At 31.7% G+C, this 23,179-nt stretch overlaps 4 protein-coding genes across 6 annotated transcripts in view; 3 read left to right on the top strand and 1 right to left on the bottom strand.

The window, feature by feature from the left end:
* Nucleotides 1–7,845, top strand: part of LOC115888381 (thyroid adenoma-associated protein homolog) — a 44,935-nt gene extending 37,090 nt beyond the window's left edge. The window contains exon 23 of one of the 2 annotated variants that reach the window (XM_030908102.1): nt 7,265–7,845. In XM_030908102.1, coding sequence (XP_030763962.1) covers nt 7,265–7,684 — 420 coding nt within the window. In that variant the 3' untranslated portion in view covers nt 7,685–7,845. Of the gene's footprint in view, nt 1–7,261 lie in introns of both variants that reach the window. The other variant, XM_030908101.1, reaches the window with a different exon arrangement.
* A 41-nt stretch (nt 7,846–7,886) lies between these two features.
* On the bottom strand, nt 7,887–8,874 carry LOC115888385 (protein TEX261). Its single transcript, XM_030908105.1, has 5 exons — nt 8,738–8,874; nt 8,602–8,681; nt 8,326–8,547; nt 8,160–8,262; nt 7,887–8,109 (listed from the first exon to the last, which is right to left on the bottom strand). The coding sequence occupies exons 1-5, from the start codon at nt 8,805–8,807 to the stop codon at nt 7,994–7,996; spliced, it is 591 nt and encodes a 196-aa protein (XP_030763965.1). The 5' UTR covers nt 8,808–8,874; the 3' UTR covers nt 7,887–7,993.
* Nucleotides 8,875–8,947: 73 nt separating this feature from the next.
* Nucleotides 8,948–10,854, top strand: LOC115888369 (intraflagellar transport protein 46 homolog). The gene is made up of 6 exons (XM_030908084.1): nt 8,948–9,152; nt 9,211–9,321; nt 9,379–9,572; nt 9,624–9,891; nt 9,948–10,060; nt 10,212–10,854. Exons 1-6 carry the CDS (start codon nt 9,126–9,128, stop codon nt 10,513–10,515), a joined length of 1,017 nt encoding a protein of 338 aa, XP_030763944.1. The 5' UTR covers nt 8,948–9,125; the 3' UTR covers nt 10,516–10,854.
* Nucleotides 10,855–14,711: 3,857 nt separating this feature from the next.
* Nucleotides 14,712–22,853, top strand: LOC115888388 (glycoprotein-N-acetylgalactosamine 3-beta-galactosyltransferase 1-like). Of its 2 annotated transcripts, none has more exons than XM_030908109.1 (7): nt 14,712–15,193; nt 15,252–15,385; nt 15,434–15,669; nt 15,724–15,862; nt 19,323–19,482; nt 22,103–22,324; nt 22,389–22,853. In XM_030908109.1, the coding sequence occupies exons 1-7, from the start codon at nt 15,167–15,169 to the stop codon at nt 22,548–22,550; spliced, it is 1,080 nt and encodes a 359-aa protein (XP_030763969.1). In that variant the 5' UTR covers nt 14,712–15,166; the 3' UTR covers nt 22,551–22,853. The 2 variants fall into 2 exon arrangements, with proteins under 2 accessions (XP_030763969.1, XP_030763970.1); XM_030908110.1 differs by having other exon boundaries at nt 15,443–15,669; nt 22,389–22,737.
* Nucleotides 22,854–23,179: the final 326 nt, after the last annotated feature.

Here is a 23,179-nt window from a genome sequence, read left to right as displayed (position 1 = left end):
TTGAAGAGTAATAAATTTTCCTCCGTACCTGTATAAAACTACTGAGTAAAAATTATACATTTACGTAAAACAAAGCGAATGCGTTTTTTACGTGAACAAGGTCTCTTGGTAAAAATCGCTACGAGTAATTGTTTTCGAGATATTTGGAATCGAAATTATCAATACCTGTCATCATTGACATAAATTAAACATGTTGACTAACACAGCTTACAGAATAATATAGCTTGGACACTCGCCAATTTTTCCCACGCTCGAATTTAAAACGCCCCACTCCGACGATGCTTAACTGAATTAAGCGAGCGACAGTCAGCCTCATTCAGTCGATGCATAACCTCCACCGGCGACGAGTAGGGCCGTATTACCGAAGATTTTAATTCGATTTTTTCTTATATTTAACCATAGGTATTTGTGCTTTTATTTCAATTTTATTTTTATTGTTGGAATGGGAAAAGGTTTTCCGGGATGTGCGGCTGCTGGTTACACAAATAATTATGGAAATAATTCAAAATATAGTCTGTTTAATTTTCAATTCAATTCAAAATTAATGTTCAATTCAAAAGTATTCACACTTTAGAGCTTTTCAAAACGATAAAGACCACTTATTTGGAGGCTTGCTAATGCCAAGTGACCATTTTTTTATTTAGTGTCCTCATTGGAGGCTATTTTTATAAGCTTTGTATGTAACTATCTATGTATGTATGTATGTTTTTGCGGGGCAAATCTTGTAAGCTAAATTAGAACCACTTCCTTTTATTGTAGGAGATTGAAATTTGGCATGTAGGTTCAGACCCGATGACAATACATTTTTTGCAAGGCATGACCCGAATTTTTGACAGCTGTCAAAATGGCAGCATTTTTGAGGTTTTTGATTTTTTAAAATTCTATTTATGAATGGATCGGGCTAAAATTATATATATTGGTATATTGTGGGTATATACATATGAAAAAAGTATATGGACGGCCATCTTAAAAAAATGACAGTTTAATGACATGTCAAAATTCCAAAGTCAACCGATTTTCATAAAAATTGATATATAGGATGGCCATGGGCTAAAATGAAAGAAAAAAATGATGAGCTGTCAAATTTGACAGCTGTCAAAAAAAATTCAAAGTTGTCCGATTTTGATAAAAATTGATATATAGGACGGCCATGGGCGAAAATGAAAGAAAAAAATTTTGAGCTGTCAAATTTGACAGCTGTCAAAAAAATTTCAAAGTTGTCCGATTTTGATAAAAATCGATGATGGCCATGGGCTAAAATGAAAGAAAAAAATTTTGAGCTGTCAAACTTGACAGCTGTCAAAAAAATTTCAAATTTGTCCGATTTTGATAAAAATCGATATATTGGATGCCCCCTACCCCATAGTCGGTTTTCATTTTATTTGTCTCACATTTGAACTGTCGAATGACTGAACTGAAAATTTGACAGCTGTCGTTTATTTTAAGTTCTCCTTTTTTAATGAAAATCAATATACATATTATTAGGATGCCCATAGAAAGTTATTTAAGAAAAAAATTGAGTTTAAATGTGTGGCACTGAGAAACCAGCATAACTAAAAAGTAGAAAATAAATTTTACAAAAAAACTTTTTTTTTAAAACAAGCTTTTATTTAAATTTAAATACACTAAAAGAATAAAATAAACTTTTTCTTTAAAACTTTTATTATGAACTTATAACGCCATTACACAATTTTAATATTATATAAAAGCTTGTCGCGAGATTTCTCTACATCGATAAACAAGTAAATTAACTAAAACCTGTGTCTACCCTGTCTCATTTTCAAAGTTTGTGTTATGATAGACCACTAGACCAGGAATTAGAAGATAAAGTTGTCGTACCAGATTTTTATGAGTGCAACTGTACACTCAAATCTCGCGGCAAGCTTTTATATATTAATATTAAAATTGTGTAATGACGTTATAAGTTCATAATAAAAGTTTCAAAGAAAAAGTTTATTTTATTCTTTTTAGTGTATTTAAATAAAAACTTGTTTTTAAAAAGCTTTTTATAAAATTTATCAGAACAATTTTGAAGAACTTTCCTTAAATGAAAATATATTATGTAAATTCGTTAAATTATTTCAGACAATTAAATTCAACCATCCTTGTCAAAATTTTCCTATAATGTATTTTTGTTAAAATTATACGCAAAAGTTAATTTATTAATACCTTAAAGAATATTAATAAGAACTTAAATGTAGCAAACAAAAACCGAAAGCTCTAATTTGGAAACATTCGTAAATAACTATAAGTAATCAATGTACCTATTTCATTTTGCTGTTATTTCTAGAAATAAATTAATTAATTTGTTTTTTAAATGTTTTTCTTTGAGAATGCATATTTATTTAAAGTCAACAATTTAAAAAACGTGTATCTAAATTATGTTCTAGCACCTGTCGAATATTTTTTTACGTCACGTGTAAATTTTTTTTTAATACATCTCTGGACTGACTGCCGCTTACGCGGCTATTGGTTGTGGCGAGAGAGCTCGCCGCTCTAGTGTTCTCCCTCTTTCGAATCGCAAATCCGAGCGTAAAAAGATCAAAGCGGCACGCTACACTGTCCGAGCTGTTTTTTACTTAAGCTGTGGTATGATCGAATAAAAACCGCGTCAGCGATGGCTATGAAATGAAGATCGCTGTCATTTTATATGTAAAATTATATAGGAAATGTCATCGATCGTCATTTCATAGCAATCGCTGACGCCGTTTTTATTCGATCATACGGTAGTTATTAGACTGAAATCATAAATTTGAATTGTTTTTGTGTCAAAAGTTCAACAGAAACTGTTTTATCGTAATTTTTTGCAGAAAAAGTTATGATTAATTTAAAAAAATAAAAGTTTCCTCAATTTATTATTTTAGTGAAATAACTATCTATTCAACGTGTTTATTTTTTCGTCAATAATTACATGTATTGTCTATTTCCATTCTAAATATCTTAAGAACGGTTGCTCATAGCGATTTTTACAAAGAGATATTTTTTACGTAAAAAGTCACAGAGATGTATATTTTTCGCTCGGTAGTTTTATACAGGTACGGACAAAAAGTTATTACGCTTCAAAACAGTTAAAACACATGTAGGTGGCGCCCTCTACTAGTAGGAGCCATATTGACACCAAAATCAAATTTCTCATGCCAAAAAACTCCCAGACGCCAATTTTCATCCAAATATTGACGTTACTTCAGAAATTATTTAGAAAAAATCGAAATAAAAATGAAACTTCTACACCCTGTATCTCTAAAAGTAAGCATTTTAGGACATACCTTTATAAGAACTTTTTTACTTATTTTTATCTGCAGAATATGCTACCGAAGTTTCCGGAATACAGTTCGGACCACCCTGTATAAGCAAAAATAATATTATTTTTTGGTGTTTTTATCCAGTAAAACAGTAATCGAAATTTAACTAAAGAAAGTTGCTACAAAATGAAACTTCTACATGTATCTCCGAAACTAAGCATTTATATGAACTTTTTTACTTATTTTTATCAGTAAAATATGCTGCCGAAGTTTCCGGAATACAGTTCGGACCACCCTGTATATGGCTTAAGAATTTAACTAGCAAATATTTGGTACATTTGAACTATGTATTTTTATTTATTCAGTCTCAAGCTTTGAATAAGAAGACTAAGGAAGGAGCATAATGCTATCCATGTATTCATGCATGGTGGGCGGAAAAAGCACTCTAGGGTGGGGATCCTTGACAGTTCTGTTTGACAATTCATTTGACACATTTGAATTTGATTTGAAATTTTGTGGATTTGTCAGTCTTTACGGAGCTTATTTTATGTTATTTATTATTTATTCTACTACTGATAGTTGTATAAAGGTAGTAAATCTAGATGGAAATTGTGGCAGAACTTAAATTAACAGTGACACTATCGCGATTTATCGAAAAAGACTCTAAAATAGTTGGTTGTGTAGCGTGCGGTAGCTCTCTGCAAAAATTGAGTGAAATAATGGAACAACTTTTCGCTAGTAAGTGACTATATAATATACACATACGTGTAGTAAACCGATCATTTATGAAATTCACTTAAATTAACTAAATTATATATTTTTCTTGCATTTTAGCTTTTATTTATTACTTGTCAAAGATTAGATGTCAAAGAATTTAGATACGTTAATTTGACTTACCTGCTTCAGTAGCGCATCGGATGTTTGTGTTAATAAATACTTATTATAACTTATCTATTTTTATAACAATTTTAATAACTACCAACATTTATTCACAACGTAAAATAAAACAACAAAGTATTGAGTCACACCACGTCTACCCTACATCATAGTTTTACATTTTTTAAATAAAATTAGAACGACACTGATAAACCGGAATTTAAGTCGGCCATATTTGAGGCCCATCGCGGTGTACCTAAGATTTTTGATATGCTCCTTCCTTAGTCTTCTTATTCAAAGGTCTAGGTAAAGCATTTATAGTAAACGCCACGAATGTTTGGGAGTGATTCATCGGTCGCTACCATGTGAACTAATCTGTTCAAGGTTATATAAAACTTAATTCCAGTGCCGTGGTGTTTCAAGTCATATAATAATCAATATATAATCTGTTGTAATTTGTTGTTTTAACTGTCAAAGTCTTTATATATATTTGGTTATAAATATAAAATGAAATGCCCCATTGATCGCACTGCAAGCACACCAATGGACTGACTGCACAAAAACGAATCAATCAAAGAAACACGATATAGTATCGTCTTTGTCAATCACGCTAACATTTTAGAATAAGTAGGAGGAGCGCAGGCATATGATTAGACCGGGCCTTTAAAAACCTACGTCTGCGGTAAAAATTTACGTTTTAATGTAAAAATGATAGCGCGCGTGTCGATTCTAACTTCATCAAGCGATGAATCACTCAAACATTCGTGGCGTTTACTCTAGCTCAGAATTAGAATTGGTAGAGTTAAGCAACTCGCATCGTCTAATCTATTTGAAACCAATAATCAAAGAGAATATTTGTATATTTTAACAAAATGACAGTAAACCACTATAAATACCAAAGATAAATACGAATTGTTGCCATTGTTGGTTAGGTTCAAAATGTTTTCTCTTCTTAAATAAATTTAAGCGTTAACATTAGGCATTTGCATAAGTGTGTATTTTGGGTGATATTTCACAAGATTTGCAGGCTATTGAGGAAAATGTACAGATTACTGAAATAAATTGAAAATAACATTTATATTAAACAGTTTTACAATCATATCCTACAAATCCTCCAATTTAATAGCTGTTAGTAAGAAGTTTCACTTCAAATATGCGCACATAGTGCACACACAATTTTTTTTGAAAGTAAACGAATGTTTAGTTTAGTTTAGTTTAGTTTATTTATTAGTAATAACATACAAGAAAAGTATTTTTACAAGTCAAAAAAAATATATATATATAAAATTATAAAAATTGATAAAAATTTAGTTTCTATACTTTTTTTTATTGTTTCTACATTGCATCATTAATACACAAATTTTATAAAATAAAATTTATACAATTAACCAATAGAAAAATCATTAAAACCTTAAAATTAAAACAAATATGTATGTCAAATATATGTTATAAATGAACAGATACAACACACAAACACTAACATAGACAAAACAAATGAAATCGCAGACTAAAGCTGGAACTGAAGTACTCCTCAAAAGAAAAAAATGCATTAATCACAAGGTAGTTTTTGATTTCTGTTTTGTACTGATTAAAATTAAGAGCCTTAATTCTAGCTGGTACCAGGTTATAAAACTTTATGCTCAAATATCTTGAACCATTCTTGGATCTCTCAAGCCGGCAAAAGTCCGGTACAAGATTGCTATTATTTCTTGTTGGGTAGCTGTGAAAATATTCATGTGACCTGTATAGATCAAGATTTTGCTTGACGAACAACAAACACTGCATAATGTACACACAGGGCAAAGTTAAAATCTTAAATTTTTTAAATAAATTACGACAATCCTCCCTGTAACCCACCCCTGCAATAATACGCACGCACTTCCTCTGCTGCGCAAAAACCTTATTGACATGACAAGAATGACCCCAGCAAAGAATAGCATAAGTCAGATGGGAATGAAAGTTGCCATGATATACTGTGAGAAGAGTTTCTCTTGAGGTTATCTGCACAAGATTTCTAAACAGGAAAAGTTCTTTTGATAATTTTTTTGACAGGTTGACAAGGTGGTTCTCCCAGGTCAGTCCTGTGTCTAAGTGCACCCCAAGAAACTTGGCTTCTGTTGCACAATGATGAAGTACAGGGTGATCAAAATTAATATTGTTTCTTAGAGTAAAGTTCATACTTTGCGATTTAGAGTGATTTAAAGATAGACGGTTAGCTAGAAACCATTGATTTAGGTTTTCTAGTGAAGTGTGATAATCAAGATTGTCAATCTCTAAGGGGTGGTAACTTATGTAAAAGGTTGTGTCATCGGCAAACAAAACAGTGTTGACTCCCCCTCCCTGGCAGTATGCTAGGTCGTTTATATAAATAAGGAACAAGATGGGGCCTAATACAGATCCCTGAGGTACACACCATACTTCAGGGGTTGTTTTTCTGAGTTGCATTGGTTGAAATGAACATATTGACACGGTCAGAGAGATATGACTTTAGTAATTGAACAGCATCGTCCTGAAAGTTGTAGGATATTAATTTTTTTAACAATATGATGTGCGTAACACAGTCAAAAGCTTTGGTAAGGTCTAAAAATGATGCAAGAGTATCAAGCCACCTCTCAAACCCTTCCAATATACCACTGGTAAACCTGTCAATCGCTAATGTTGTGGTTTTGTTTTTTCGAAAACCAAATTGATTAATGGCGAATAGTTTATTAAACTCAAAATGTTCATTGATTTGATTCTTTAGAATACGTTCATAAACCTTAGATAAAATTGGCAGCAAAGATATGGGGCGATAGTTGTTACAGTCATCAACTGAACCCTTATTTTTAAAGAGGGGAACCACCTTTGCAGTCTTGAAAACCTTAGGAAATATATTGCAAGCTATAGATTGGTTTATTAATAGCGCTAAAGGCCGAACTAATATATTTTTTATTCTTTTAATAATTTTTCTGTTTATTCCATCTGGATCCTTGCTATTACTATTTTTTAAATCAGATATAGCCATATCGACGTCATTAAAGCTAACTGGCTATAATGTTATTATAATTCAAAATTAATGTGGTTTAAGAATTTGTTCAGTTTGAACTACTTATTTTTTTATCTAGCCGTTTTTAGTGTGTTATTTATTCTTATATTTATTGCAGCAGATATTCGAGAGGGGCGGTCTCAACCAGTACGCTGAAAATACCCCTCTAATCGACATTTGTTCGAGGGTCTTGATCAAAATGTTATGGACCCTCCCCGAGGGCCTGTCCTACGACGACAAGTCGATATTTCCGGAGGAACAGACCCAGATCGTCACCTCGATCCTTCTGGATTCCCTAATGAAGTACGACTCGCCCATGATGCTGACAAAAACAAAAATGTCTGTGATATGTGTTTTAAAGTCTATGTATAAGTTTTTGGAAAACGCCGAAATCAGCAGCAATTTCGTAAACAATTTCAAGACCTATCTCAACGACACGAGTTTAAGCTATCTGACCAATCACTTAGAGCACGGTGACTTGTTTTGCGTGAAAAAAATCATAAGGAAATTATACGACCCCGTGTTCAGGTTGAGACGGTGAAAATACTAGAACTCTTTGTGTAGTGAAGAACATTGACTACTAAGATTCGAGGATCTTATGGAATTTTCTTCAGTCATATTGATTATTTTTTATTGTCTATTATAAATATATATCTACACATTGTATTATCGATTAAGTATTTAATAAATTTTTGTTATTAACTTTTCTTTTAATTCCCACACTCTTGAATAAAACTCAGACATGTAACATAATAATTTTATTCAGTTCAGTTAGTAATTAATAAATTAGAACTTATATATGTACAAAATACTCATTTAACCAATATAAAAAATGGTCAGATAAAAAAACTCAAAAACCCTTCTTTGTTCTGATTGGTAGTAAAGACTCTTTTGCATAGGTAAACAGAGTTAGTAGTCCATATTTCTTGTTCCTTTTTGATAAATAATTAGACACAACATCGATATCTATTAAAAAAAGGTTATAGTAAAAAACAGATATAAAGTATAAATACTACCTTGTCGCTCTGCTAATGTAGGTAACACATTATCATTAGCTGATAATGATACAAATAAAGCAAACGGCACCAGCCACAAATAGAGTGTAAAATAAGCAATTACCTGAAACAACAAAAAAGTAAATATAAAGATAAATAAAGCCTGTATATATAAGGCTATACTTACTTCTGAGAATGGATGATAGGTAGATGAAAAATACCTAAATGCTAAATAATGATTAATAACAACAAATATCACACTAATTATAAAGAAAGGAGACGTAAATGCTACAAAAGGAAAGTTGGATAGTATCACAAAATGGCACAGTTGTGCTAGAATGCCACATACAGTCATTGATGTGGGTAAGTCTTCGAATATCCATAAGAGTATATATAAAACTGTTATAATCTAAAATTAAATATATAAAGACTTTTAGTCTAAATATTAATAAGCTTAACTTACAGTGTTCATCCACCAAATAATCTTTTTAGCATAAGAAGTGTATTCTTCTACTAGTTCAGCCAAATAATATAAACCAGCAGCTAAAAAAAATTGATATATAGAAATATAAGACCTGAAAACATCTCAGTCAACAAACCTATTGAAACTGTAATAAATATTACTTGTACTAATATTGCTATATAACATATTAAAGTAAAAAACCACATTTTTCTAGTTTATCATTTAAGATACTTGTGTTTTTGTTTTTGTCTCATTTGTCAAAAAATTTGTGAGGTTAGAACAAATTGTCAAATTTGTTGAATTGAAAATGTAATTTTTATATATGATAGAGTGCCCGTACGTCATATTCACGAATGTCACGATTATATCAAAGCCACCTTTATCTATGACCAAAAAAACCAAAGCCTTTTCGTTTTCTATGGCCTTCTAGTAGTGATGAGCTTGTGTACTGTATCGATTTTTTTGAATCCGTTGTCTAGGCAACGGCGATATAAACAAATGAAAATAATTTTAAAGCCTGCAAAATGCAAAGATCTTTTTCAATTGTTGATGTAGAATAAATTGCATTTATTAATTTAAACTTTTATGATTCAAGTGTTTTTATCGTAGGACGAAGATTTAGAAGGAGATAATGAAAATATAAATGAAATTCAAAAATTTTCAGATTTGGCAGGGTCAGATTCAGAAGAATCTAATAACAGTCCAAAGAATATTCCTCAGGTTTGGGTAGAGATTTGCTTCTTAAGGCTTCTGTTAACGTTTCTTTTTTGCCTGTAGAAAATGGTCAGAAAACCTGAGGCTTTATCTCAAAAACCTGCTACACATCAATCAAAGAATTTTAACAGTAGCGAAAGTGACGAGAGTGAAAATGAGACTAAACAAACAAAAATATCAGGAGAATATGACCCTCAACAGTTTGAAAATCTAGAAGTTGATCCAGAAATTAACGAGTTATTTCAATACATCTCCAAGTATTTATCAAACAGCTGTAATATTCAAGCTTGCTTTAAATATATTTTTAGGTATACTCCACAGCATATGACGACCGAATATAAATTCAAACCTTTTATACCAGAATTTTTACCGGCAGTGGGTGATATAGATGCTTTTCTAAAGGTCGTACCCCCAGAGAAAACAATTTCTGGGGATATTTTCAATGAAAATATTTTGCAATTGGGTTTGCTGGTGCTTGATGAACCTGCAGCTAATCAAAGTGACCCAGCATTATTGTTTTTACAACTAAGAGCTGCTACAGATGGTGGTATTACAGGAAATGAGCAAAAAAATATTGTAAGATAAGGATTCTTGTCTCGTATCTGGTTTTGTTAGGTAATTATTGTTTTTAGGTGGTCAAAAAAATAGATAATATTGAGAAGAACACAAAGGTAATAGATAAATGGATAAAAGATATTTCGCATCTTCATAAAAGTAAATCATCGCCTATTGTTCACTATTCACAGTAAGTTGAAATTGTACAGAGCTCAAAAGACCACTTATAGGCAATACTTAGAATAACGCCACCAGATGTCCGTTATTCACACGCGATGTGCCTCCAATATTATCAAAACTCTAATTAAAATAACGATTTCTGTAATTTTTAAATATTTTAGGCCTATGCCTGATTTGGACACATTAATGGAGCAATGGCCAGAGCATATGGAGCAAAAACTAAAAACTGACGGCTTTCCTAAACCGTCAGAAGACCAATCCGTTTCAGAATATGCGGATATTGTTTGCTCGTATTTTAATATTCCAATTACAAAGAACAAAATCCAGTCTTTACATTTGTTATTTTCTTTATACACTGCTATTAAACAGGCCAAAGTGCATCAAGCTCAAGTCGAAACAGAAAAGGAAAGGAAAAAGCAAGAAAGTCAAGAGAAAAATGATACTGATCAATTAGTTTTAGATTAATTCTATATTAAGGATATTCGTAAAATAAGAAGTATAATTTTTTAATTATTTATGTACAATTTTAATTCTGCATATTTAGTTGCATAACCAAGAATTATGTTAAGATGGGTATTCGCCATGTACAGTAGGCTTGGTGCATTTCAGTACATTTTAAAAATTCCAACCGCAGCGCTCCAACGGCAGAAATTTGATGTGCCGGGTAGAAAGTATTTCACGCAGTCCTGTTATCGTTTATGTCGGTCCATTAGATTGGAAAGCCCGTAAAAATTTTGGGTCGCGACCGTTATACGCGATCTGGCGCTGCTATAGCGGTCGCTAGGAACAACGGCAAACAAAAACAGAAATAATTTTCTCTTGTCAAAGTCAGAATCTTCAAAAATCATAATAATTTTTCAAAATCTAAATCCCCTCACATTAAAGAAATTCCGAAAAGTGTTTATAGCGTCCATTTACAAAGTAATAATTGCTATCTTGTGAGTTTAATTCAAGTTTTATTTACTCCAACCGGTGATAATTGTGAAAAAGTGGCATTAAAAACTTAAAAAGCTGTGCTGTGAACTGTGAACTGCAAAAACCATCGTGGATCGTGGCATAACATCGGTTTCCAATGTTTCATAGGTATTTCATACATGGGTCCTTATATAAAATAAAGTTTCTTGTATGCAACACACACTGTCTTTTATTTATAAAATTAAACGAAAATAATAATAAATTTGAATAAACAATATTTGGCGGTATAATTCCGGAAAAAGCCGAACCGCTCCGAAATTTTCAAAAGTTTTGGGTCGCGACCGTTGCAAAAATAGCGCCAAATAGTGTTTACATTGTCCTTATGGGCACTTTCCAATCTAAACTTGTTTCATTTATCTGTGCGTCGATCGTATTGAAATAATATTAAAATCGTGGTTTTGTCATAATAATTAAGTATTTGATTTTTTACTAGTGCAGTTATTGGAATTATAAAATACTCAGGTACGAGGTTTGTGTGATGTAACACTGTTTCGGGTAGTAAAAAGATAAGTGAAAAAGAACCCGAACTAGGCGTCGTCTTGTGTTGTGACAATTTCAAATGTTAATAAAATTGCCGAAACAGTGTTAACGCGTAAAAGAGAGCGTAATTAGGGCGGATTGTTAGATGCAATAACATTCAATAACTCGTTTCACGGATATTCAACTCTCCCGAAAAAACATTTTATAGCTTCACAGTTTCTCACACCGATTTGATCAAAAGTAAATATGGATTCAAGCAGTTCGACGAAACAAGTGAGTAAACAAAGTGCTCGTTACATAGTCAAAAAATTAAATAAGCATATACTATGAGGGGATAAAATATAATTTGCAATATTAATGGTATACTTTTTTTAATCAACTAAATGTTTTATGAACATCTTCTAAAATTATAATTATGTACCTTTAAAAAATTTCGTTATAGCCGAAATAGCCCCAATTATGACACCACTAGCAAAACTCATCTAAAAAACTTTTTAGCTGGAATATAAGTTAGACCTTTTGAAGAGATCAAAATATTTACTTTTTTATTTTTATTTTTAGAATTTTCACAAATTATACTTCCTAACACTTTTAGAATAATTATATAATAAATTTTTCGCATACTCGCTCTTTAAACCCGTGTATTTATACATACTAGTTGTTTACGATATTCTGCGATGGTGGCAGCACCGGCGGAAAATGCACCAAGCCTATAACAATACATGTAATGCATATACGCAATGTTGCGAACAGTGGTGGACTAAGGGGGGCGGAAGGGGCGGTCCGCCCCGGACCCCGTCTTTTAAGGGGCCTCCAAATCTTAATAAGTAATTTTTTATTCTACTGACAAACAAAGCCAATATGTGTTCAGTAGTTATAAAGCAGTTTGTAGGTGGAGTATGCAAACCATACGTATACGCCAACTATAAACAGTATAAATGGAAGCAGATATTTACTTAATTATCAATTATCAGGCTCCAGTAATTGTCAATGGCATTTTCTATTTAGGAAATTAAATCAAGTGGTCATTTTCCTTGTTTAAAATAATGAATAATTATTATTTTTTATATATTTTGAGACTGAATTTATTTATTTTAGCTTTTAAGTTATTTTTCAATGGTTTCATTATTCATTTTTACTGAATAATCATTTTAAATTACAACCAATGCACAGCATAACTTGTATTCTAGCTTCTTTACCGATAATGAGCAGTGAAGTCTTTAGTATAACGGGGGCCACGGGCCTGAGACAGCGAAGAGGCCCCTCGGATCTTGGAGGACTTACAAAATGGCGATATTTTGTCGCGGTATTTCCCTGGAACGGTAGCGAAAGTAACGCGGCTCATATGTGGAACCGGTATTTTCATCACTTTGTCATCATAAGTTGCCATTAGATACATGCGAACATTCGCTCGGGGATTTCCCGATCTAATACTGCATGGCCCGAGAATGGTAGTATATGGCTCGTTAGCAAAATTATGTTCAATACTTTAATATCTCTAATTTATTAGATTTACAGTTAGGATTGGAATTTATAAGCTTTAAAAAATTGATGTTGTCCTTTTTCTACAGCCTTTTGAGAGCTGGGGCCCTTAATACTCCTGGGGCCAGGGCCCATCAGGTCCCTACGTAAAGGCAGCACTGCTGATAAGTAACATATTTATATCTAAATCGATTTTTATTATAATTATTACACTATAAAGAGTGTCCCAGGCTGAGCGTGCATTAGAAGTTTTTCGAGAACTAAGCAATATCTAGATCGAAGGTTTTTTGCACATCATTAGGCGCATTCAGTAAACACACCGGTATTAACCGGTAAAGACCTACCGATAACTTTTCATTGAACGATTAAATTACCGGTACGTAAATAAACCGGAAACAAAATACGGTAGGCTCTCAAGTGATCGGTGACCACAAACCGGTGAGTTACCATTGGCATTCACTTTAATTTTCTGCACCGGTGGAGTAACCGGTGTGTTTACTGAATGCGCCCATTGTTTTACAACAAGATCTATCGATTAAAAATATTTTCAATATGGCGGCACTTCCGGAAATACCGGAATTTGACAGCAACTTTCTTATTTTAAATGGGTGCCCCCTATTTTTTATTACATACTTACTTAAGTTCTCTGTAAAATTCTATGAATATTGATGTTAAACACTAACATTAATCATTTTTAAAAAAAAATATTTAAAATTTTTGGACGAAAAAAATTACTTATCAAAAAAATGTGTACAGCCTAAAAGTCAAATTTAGTGATAATCACAGCCACTGTGGTATAAAGAAAAGACATGTGGCTCTCTATTTCAAAAATTAATTGTTCAAATGTCATATAATAATGGCGGTAGCTGTCATGGAATTGAGCGATGAAAAAATTATCATAAATATTTTTTTTCAAATGGAAACATTGGAAACCCACTTTTTTTTATTTCACTAGTGAAAAGGTTTTTCAATTGATTACGTTTTAACTAGACATTCCTATACCTAAAACAAATCGTTTTTAAGTTATTTAAGATTTAATTTGAAAACGTATATTTTTCTTGATTTTATCTAGCTTCCTTTGACATTAAGTGTCAAACAGTGAAGACAATTTATTTCCATCTGTCAGAAAATGAATTATTTGAATTTCCTATATTTAAATACTGCTGCCTTAAAAGTTTAAAAAGTATATTATATAAATATATCTCGTATTTTCGTTCTTTAGTGATATCTAATAGTTGATATTTTAATAATATACCGTACGATCAAAAAAAAAAACAGCGCCAAGTTAGCTTGGAAATGATCGATAATATACTGTCATAGGCTACTGGTTAAAATCAAGAAACATATAGGCCTTTTCACGAGTGAAATAAAAAAGTGGATTTCCATTTGAAAAAAAATTATTTATGATAATTTTTTAATCGCTCAATTCCATGACAGCTGCGGCCATTATTATATGACATTCGGACAATTTAATTTTTGACATAGATAGCCACATGTCTTCAGTACTTCCGAAAGTGTCGCCATATTAAAAATATTTTTAATCGATAGATATCGTTGTAAAACAATGATAGGCACAAAATCTCGTATCTAGATATTGTATTTCTCTAGAAACTTCTAATGCAGGCTCAGCCTGGAACACCCTGTATAAATACTTGAATTTTGTCAACCATTATACATACGTCATTCAATTTTTACAAAATGTGCATTAGAAGTATATTATTATCTGAACAGACCGGGGGCCACATTTAGCTTCGCCGCCCCGGGCCCCCGACAGGCTTAGTCCGCCACTGGTTGCGAATGATGTCAGTATTCTATCCAGTAACAGCGTATTTTCGCTGATTTTTATGCACTATGGCACTTCTTTTAAATACCGATTTTTTCTTCTTAAATAATTTAATAATAGTAATTATTACATTATTAGGCCAACTATCGGTATAAAATATTAATGAAACAATATTTTCGAAAACTTTTACTTGTTAGTGTATTATTATGATAAAGAGTCTTATAAATTAAATTAATTCTTAAATATACAAAAAAGTACAAATGCGATAAGAACTATTCTATAAACAATGAGAATAAACCGAACTCATTATCTTTTATGTTAAGAGTAAAAATTTATTTCTTAAAAGAAACTGGCTTCTAATTTTAGCAAAATACATTTAATGTTCCATATTATACGATGTATACCAGTCTTAATCCCGAGCTAGTAAGTTTTGTAATATTTATAAACTAAGCATGCAACTACTCACATATATTTATTTCAGAAAAATAGATTAACAAGACTTGCAAGATTATTTTGCGTTACTCCATTATTTTCTGGAATTATTATTGGTGTATCTGTAACTTGTTTTCTATTTTTACTCTTTCCACAAGTAATTTACAACAACAAATACTACGAGTAACTTAAAAAATATATTGAAATCATCAACATCTTCATATAATATAGTGATTTTAGTCATGGACTAGCGAAGAATCAAGACTCATATTTAAACGATGCTCAGACTGATGTTGATGTAATTTATCCAATGTTAAATAAAACAGTGGCCCATACATTATATGAAGAAGTTAATGTTTTGTGCTGGGTTACGACAAGTCCGGAAAACCATCAAAACAGAGCTAAACATGTAAAAGCCACATGGGGCCAAAGATGCAACACTTTGATTTTTATAAGCACCAAAGAAGGTTCACAATTATTCTGAAATTACAGCTTTAAATTAAATCAGTCTTATTTTATAGATGATGATATACCAACGGTTGCTTTGCCTGTAGAAGAGAATAGAGACAATTTGTGGGGTAAAACAAGATTGGCTTTGCAATACTTGTATGAAAATTATTACGACCAAGCCGACTGGTTTTTAAAGACTGACGATGATACGTGAGTAGATCACTTTAGAAATAAACTTCAGTAGATATTTTGCATTAAGGCCTCTAACTCACTGACGACCAGGTCGCAACAACCTGGCCGTCGCGCGTCGGCTGGCCGGATGCATTGCGTTTATAGCTGCGGCCAGATGAACGACCAGTTTCAACAGACTTGTCGACCAGTTTCAACAGAGATCGATCTAACGATTTTTTACGTTTTACCAATTAGAAAATATTGTTTCAGAAATAATTAAGTTTCAGAAATGTTAAAATATCTGAGTTAACTAAAAAGCGAAGTTGCTATTCATGAGCTTATTAAATGTTCTAATATTAAATAATGCATTTAAAATATTCTTGGATCTTTCGTTAATAAATACTGGTGTGGTAAATGGAGTAAGTAAAATATCCAACCCCGACTACACGATAACGTCGTTATTTCCATGTTTTTCAAATCCGGCGCGATGCCTGCTATTCCATCAGTCGTTTCATAACAGAATATTCTACATCCTACGTCTATGTAATTTAATATGTGTAGAGTGAGACATGTAACTCGTGAGATTTTCAGCATTATATCAATAAAGGACAAAAACAGTATTGTCCCTAAAGGTGCGTCCAGGCTTGAGCATTTTAGCCCGAACGAACCGAGCGCCCACGAACAAGCAGAACAAATAGGCCGAACAAAAAGCATTGTGTACGATCGACCGACTAAAAGGGAGATATTCTGTTTCTTTTTCCTACTGATATGGACTTCTACTGATGGCTCTTATCCACTTTAGAAATAAACATATTAGGGCCATCGTAAAAAAAGGTCGTCAGACACTGGCTCTAAATATAAGCAGGTAGAAAGTTTAGCTTCCAGTTATTTCAATGTTTACAATAAAAAATCCTTTTTTTATTGTTACTGAGAATCTACAACAGTAAATACTTCTATTTTTATGAATGTTTAAGTTACTTTTACTCTTAATTTTTTTTAAAAAATAATGTACATACCTAGTAGAAATATCTAATGGACCCTGTTTGACAAACGTTAAATTAAATATAATATTTAAAATACAGTTGTCCTCCTTGTACATGACAATACAACTAATAAAACAAAATTTAATAAAAAAACAAGTGGTTGTAGAAAAACTTTAAATTTGATTTTTTTATTTTTTAACATCGAAACTCGAAGGTATAATAACAGGTATCATACCAACCATAAATAGAGTATGTCATATAAAAATGTTTTGAATTTTTACTATAATCGACCCTTGATAAAAAAAGGGACTAGATTTAAGTTTCCCTTTGATCCAGTCTGTATACTATTTCTTTGGATTTTCTGCACCTGTGCAAAAACTACACTAAAACACTATATCTTATAGAAAATAAAATATTGTGCGTTGAATTTGAGGGATTTCATCTGAAAAATTATTAATTTGGAAGAAAACCGGCAGCAAGCGGCAGAAAATAATAATATTTTAGTGCAGTCTACTGGTCGCAACGACCAACGGACGGCCAGGACGTTAGTGTGCGCTGTATCATTTGATTTAATGGTTTTAGAGGTAGCAGCGGCCTGACCGGTGCGACCTGGTCGTCAGTGTGTTCGAGCCCTAAAAACGTTCATACCCTTGGAGAAATAAATCCTTAACATTTTTCTACAATTTCACAAAATTAAATATATTTCAAAAACAGTAAGGTTTAAGTGCGAGAAACCTTAATCAAATTTTTCCTTTATTTCAATCGTAGAATCTAAAAATAAAATAATATAGAGGGTGTTCCATTTAAAAAATACAACTATAATACTTTTTATTTATTAGGGACACTCTGTATCTTGTAAAAATATTTTTAAATTGTAGCTCTAATAGTTCTTCAACGAACCCAAAACTTACAATTTGTAAAAATCTAATCGTTTAGCTACAATACTCCGTGTCGTAGGTGGTGAATAACCCGTGTGGTGTATACAGGGTGTTTCAAAAATCATGTACCATATCTCGTAGGGAGTTTCCTTAAGTAAAAATAAGATTTATTTTTCATATCAATCTCTGTCGGTCTGATTCTGCTTTGTTTCGCTACAGGGTGTAAAAATCTTAATATTTTTTCGATTTATTATAATTTTCTTCCAACTACTTTGGGCGTTTAGAATAAAATTTTGAGGTTAAAAGTTACTATAAATGCGACATATTTTAAAGCTAAAAAAGTGTCGACATATTCACCGGTGACGTGCATATGGGTTATCACGTTATCACTGGAATATTTTTCTAAAAAAAGCGTGTACGCCACTGGCTTTTTTTCTTTTGTTAGCGAAATAGTGTAAGCAGTTTAATGCCGATTCAAAGTGGTCTCTTGTTATTTTATCGATTTCGACCTCCTTGATGAGATAAACGTAATTTTATTAATTTGCCTTGATCCAAGTCTAATGCTACCTTTAAAAAAATTTAATATCATTAACTTGCGAAAGTTTTAAATAAGTACTCATTGATTCCTCATCAAAAAATATGAAAAAAAGTTCCTATAAGCATGGGTATGCAAATGCATAGTTTTAGAGTTACAGGATGTTAAAACTTTTTAAAATTATTTTTTTTGTAATTATCTTAGATACCATTATCTTTTTTATTTGTAATTGCTGTAGGTTGGACTAATAGAATAATAACTAATAGTAATAATGGCTGTTCCCTTCGGTCTGATGAACTTAATGCAGAGAATAAGCATATACATATGTAGGGTTTTTTGGCCCCTTTTTCCGCTACTCGTATTTTGTTTATTTTTATATACCCTACCTAAGCCTTCTTAGCTCCATCTACGGTAATGTAGATGAAGCGAACACAAAAATAGTAATAATGTTTAATAATAAATTAGGTAAAATATACAGGTTGTTAATTTGTTTATTCCTCGCGGCAACAGCTTTATGGTTGAAATATGGCAACCTCGGCCAACTCGTCGAGAGACGACGCGATGGGACGAGTCGGCAGCTTAGCTTAGGTAGTGTTGCCATTCTGCTATAAGTAATCGTCGAGTTAACAACCTGTATAATTTGTTAATTTTATTTTAATTTTATTAATTGTGATTAATAAAATTGCGTTTATCACATCGAGGAGGCCGAATTCGACAAAATATCAAGAGATAACTTTTAATTGGCATTCAGCCAAAAAAAAGGTTAGTGGGTTATTTTTGAAAAATATTCGAGTGATAACCCATATGCATGTCCCTGATGAATTTATCGACACTTTTTTTTAAAATATGTAGCACATGTAGTAACTTTTACCCTCAAAATTTCATTAGAATCACTAAAAGTACTTGGAAGAAAGTTATAATAAATCGAAAGATTATTAAGACTTTAACACCCTGTAGCTACGAAACAAAGCAGAATCGGACCCATGTTGATATGAAAAATAAATCTTATTTTTACCTGATGAATCTCCCCACGAGAGATGGCACATGTTTTTTGAAACACCCTGTATTTAGGTATATTTTAGAAAATGGATTAATTTTTTTAGATATGTTATTGTGGAAAATTTGAGGTATATGCTTTATACCCAGGATCCCGAACTACCTGTATATTTAGGATGTAAATTTAAGCCTTTCATTAACCAAGGATATATGAGCGGAGGTGCGGGCTATGTTCTTAGCAAAGCTGCGCTAAAAAAGTTTGCTACTGTATGTATAGACGATGGTATTATAATAATATACCTTTTTTGAAGTGAAACTTCTTTACGCGGGATGGGAGTAAAAATTCAAGGCCTTGACACGACATGGCCTTGACCATGCCTTAACGCACGAGCTAGCGAGAAAAAAAGTGGTAAGGATTGCGTAAACACCAAAAACCATTTGATTTAATGCTTTGAAAAGTATTATAATACACTTGATACTGTACCTGGGTACCAATATCCTTTGGTTGTGTGCTAGTAAGTAAATTTTCATGCATATTTTCATCGATAGGTTTGTAGCTTCTGAATAACGGTCTAAGTAAAGCATTTAGCTCATTTGGTAGCTCAGAATTAGAATTATTAGAGTTAAGCAACTCGCATTTTTATTGGAGGACATTGTCATATTTATTTCAAACCAATAATCAACGAGAATATTCGTGTAATTTAACAAAATTACTGTAAACCACTATAAATACGAATTGTTGGTTAGGTTCAAAATTTTTTCTCTCCTTAAATAAATTTAAGCATTAACATTATTAGGCATTTGCATAAAAGTGTGTATTTTGGGTGGTATTCCACAAAATTTGTAGGCTATTGAGGAAACAGAAAATGTACAGATTACAGAAATAAATTGAAAATAATATTTATACAGGGTGGTGCACCTCATTCGCCTCGGTTAATTATACGAAAACGGAAGGATGTAGAAACAAAATATTTTATGGATATATGTGGGGAGGCAATGTGCACAATTTAAAATTATTTTGAACTATACAGAGTGTCTCAGAACTAAGATCCAAACTAAAGTTATATTTTTTCTTATGGAACACCCGGTATTTTATTTTATTTTTGGATTCCTGGGCCCAAAAAAAGGCATTTATTATAAGGGTTAAATATGTTTAAAATCTTTCGTTTTTGAGATATTTAAAGATATTTAAATATGCATGCTACAAAAGAATTGATTATTAACACCCTGTACATTACTTTTCAGAATTAATACTTGTGCTGAGTTTAAAGGTAAAGAAATAAACTTTACTAAAAAATGTTATTGCTTCCTTAAATTTATACAGGGGTACCAAAAATTGGGTGGTCTATTTTTAGGATTTATTTTACATAAAAACATTGTTATTTCAAATGCAACACCCTGTATTTTTTTAAATAAATCGATGCAGATTCAAATGCTCTTTTAAACTATATTAGGGTTTCCTATACCTATCTATCTCAGATTTTGAATAAAAAGCGATTTTTAAATAAAATGGAAATCAAGATGGTTGGTATCGCCATGGCAATTTCTTAGTGACAGTTAGTAACTATTTTCAAAATCGCAATTAGTTTTATTTAAATTTATACCAGTTTACCTACAATAGTTTAATAAATAATATTTATTAATATGTATTTATTATTCTATCAAGAAAAACGAAGAAGTAGTTCTTTTTTTCATTTATGATAACTTGTAGATAGGTATATGGATTTGGTATAAAAGAGCCAAATACGGCAAATTCAATTTCTTCACTTCCAACGACAGGTTTCTGCCTAATAGATTTTTTATAAACTACACTACCAACTCTGCGAAATAGAAAGGACAAGTGGTTTTTCAAAGGAACACTTATCTGGAAGATTCATATTTGGATATCTTTGAGCATAAGCTCTTGAGGTTAAGAAACAATTTTCCTCACAAAATAAAATCACTAGTAACATCCATTCGTTCCGCCAACAGATACGGCTTTATTTTTCTCCATAAAATAAAGAATATACATACTTATTGAACTATTGTGGGTAAATTTTAGTAAACTGTTTAAATGATAATGTCCATAAACTAATGTCAATTTTGAAAATAGTTACTAACTGTCACTAGAAAATTGCCATGGCTGTACCAGCCATCTTGATTGTCATTTTATTTAAAAATCGCTTTTTATTCAAAATCCAAGATATATAGGTATAGGAAGCCCTAATATAGTTTGAAAGAGCATTTGAATCTGCTTCGGTTTATTTAAAAAAATACTGGGTGTTGCATTTGAAATAACAAAGTTTTTATGTAAAATAAATCCTTAAAATAGATCACCAATTTTTGGTACACCTGTATAAATTTATGGAAGCAATAACATTTTTCAGTAAAGTTTATTAATTAAAAAAAAACTCAGCACAAAAATTAATTCTCAAAAGTAAAGTACAGGGTGTTAATAATCAATTCTTTTGTAGCATGCATACTTAAATATCTTTAAATATCTCAAAAACGAAAGATTTTAAACATATTTAACCCTTATAATAAATGCCTTTTTTGGGCCCAAGAACCCAAAAATGAAATAAAAAAACGGGTGTTACCATAAGAAAAAATATAACTTTGGTATGGATCTTAGATCTGAAACACCCTGTATATTTCAAAATAATTTTAAATTCTGCACATTGCCTTTCCACATATATCCATAAAAAATTTTGTTTCTACATCTTTCCGTTTTCGTATAATCAACCGAGGCGAATTAGGTGCGCCACCCTGTATTGAAACAGCATTAAATGTCACTTTTTCAAACATGTCCTTCAAATCCTCCAATTTAATAGATGTTAGTAAGAAGTTTCACTTCAAATATGCGCACATAGTGCTAGCACAATTTTTTTTTTATTTTAATCGAATATAGGAAGCACTTCCAAATAAGACAATTTGCAAGGAAGAACCACTGGGCAATGAAGACGTCGAGTTAGGAAGGTGTCTTGAAGCTATTGATGTCAAAGCTGCCAATTCAAGAGATTCAGGAGGGAGAATGCGATTCCTGCCGCTTAATTTAAAATATTTTATGATCCCAGGTACTTTACCTAGTGATACCTGGCTGTGGAAATACTTATATTACCCGATTGAAGAGGTAATACATCTACAAAAATATAACATTACTCAAATATTATTATTAAGTATATATTGTTATTTAGGGTATTAGTTGTTGCTCAGACGTAGCAATAACCTTTCATTATGTTCGTAAAGAAGAGATGTATATTTACGACTATTTACTGTACCATTTAAGGCCGTTTGGTATAGGATTTGAACCTAAACTTCCAGAGAAGTATCAGGATTTGCATCAGACAGTTCAATAATTTTAAGTTAATTTTAAATTATTAATAAAATAAATGTATCTAATTGTAAATATATGTAAATTATTATTCAGAGATACGTATTTTGATCAAAAGAACTTTAATTTAAATAAAAAATGAATAAAACGACTTGAAAAATGGCAGAGACGTGGATTCATAGAGTAAAAAATAAAATTGTGACCCACTGTATAGTTAATATTCTAGGTGGTAGTGCCCCAGTTGGCTTGGAAATTATTTTCCATATCATTTTATACATAAAATGAAAAGCGATCTTATTTCCAAGCCATGCCTAGCTGTTATTTTTTTTTCTCGATCGTAGGTACATACAGGATGGCGCACCTCATTCGCCTCGGTTGATTATACGAAAACGGAAAAATGTAGAAACAAAATATTTTATAGGTAGATGTAGAGAGACAATGTGTATAATTTAAAATTATTTTGAAATACAGTGTGTGTCAGAACTAAGATCCATACCAAAGTTATATTTTTTCTTATGGAACACACACACCCGGTATTTTATTTAATTTTTGGATTCTTGGACATAAAATAAGGCATTTATTATAAGGGTTTAATATGTCTAAAAGCTTTGGTTTTTGAGATATTTAAATATGCATGCTATAATAAAAAGGTTT

This window comes from Sitophilus oryzae, unplaced genomic scaffold, assembly GCF_002938485.1.
Source record: "Sitophilus oryzae breed Bouriz unplaced genomic scaffold, Soryzae_2.0 scaffold_734_pilon_pilon, whole genome shotgun sequence".
In the NCBI taxonomy this organism is placed as follows: Eukaryota; Metazoa; Arthropoda; class Insecta; order Coleoptera; family Curculionidae; genus Sitophilus; species Sitophilus oryzae.
The sequence above is the reverse complement of the archived record's forward strand: the minus strand, read 5'-3'. Positions and strand labels throughout refer to the sequence as shown.

Coding starts and splice junctions, on each gene's coding strand:
- LOC115888369 (XM_030908084.1), top strand. CDS start 9,126: ATGCAAAGATCTTTTTCAATTGTTGAT. Junction 9,322..9,378: donor GTCCAAAGAATATTCCTCAG/GTTTGGGTAGAG, acceptor TTTTGCCTGTAG/AAAATGGTCAGAAAACCTGA. Junction 10,061..10,211: donor CCTATTGTTCACTATTCACA/GTAAGTTGAAAT, acceptor TAAATATTTTAG/GCCTATGCCTGATTTGGACA.
- LOC115888385 (XM_030908105.1), bottom strand. CDS start 8,807: ATGTGGTTTTTTACTTTAATATGTTATATAGCAATATTAGTACAAGTA. Junction 8,682..8,737: donor ATTTATTACAGTTTCAATAG/GTTTGTTGACTG, acceptor AATTTTTTTTAG/CTGCTGGTTTATATTATTTG. Junction 8,110..8,159: donor TACATTAGCAGAGCGACAAG/GTAGTATTTATA, acceptor TTTTTTTAATAG/ATATCGATGTTGTGTCTAAT.
- LOC115888388 (XM_030908109.1), top strand. CDS start 15,167: ATGTATACCAGTCTTAATCCCGAGCTA. Junction 15,670..15,723: donor TTTTATAAGCACCAAAGAAG/GTTCACAATTAT, acceptor CTTATTTTATAG/ATGATGATATACCAACGGTT. Junction 19,483..22,102: donor CGCTAAAAAAGTTTGCTACT/GTATGTATAGAC, acceptor AATCGAATATAG/GAAGCACTTCCAAATAAGAC.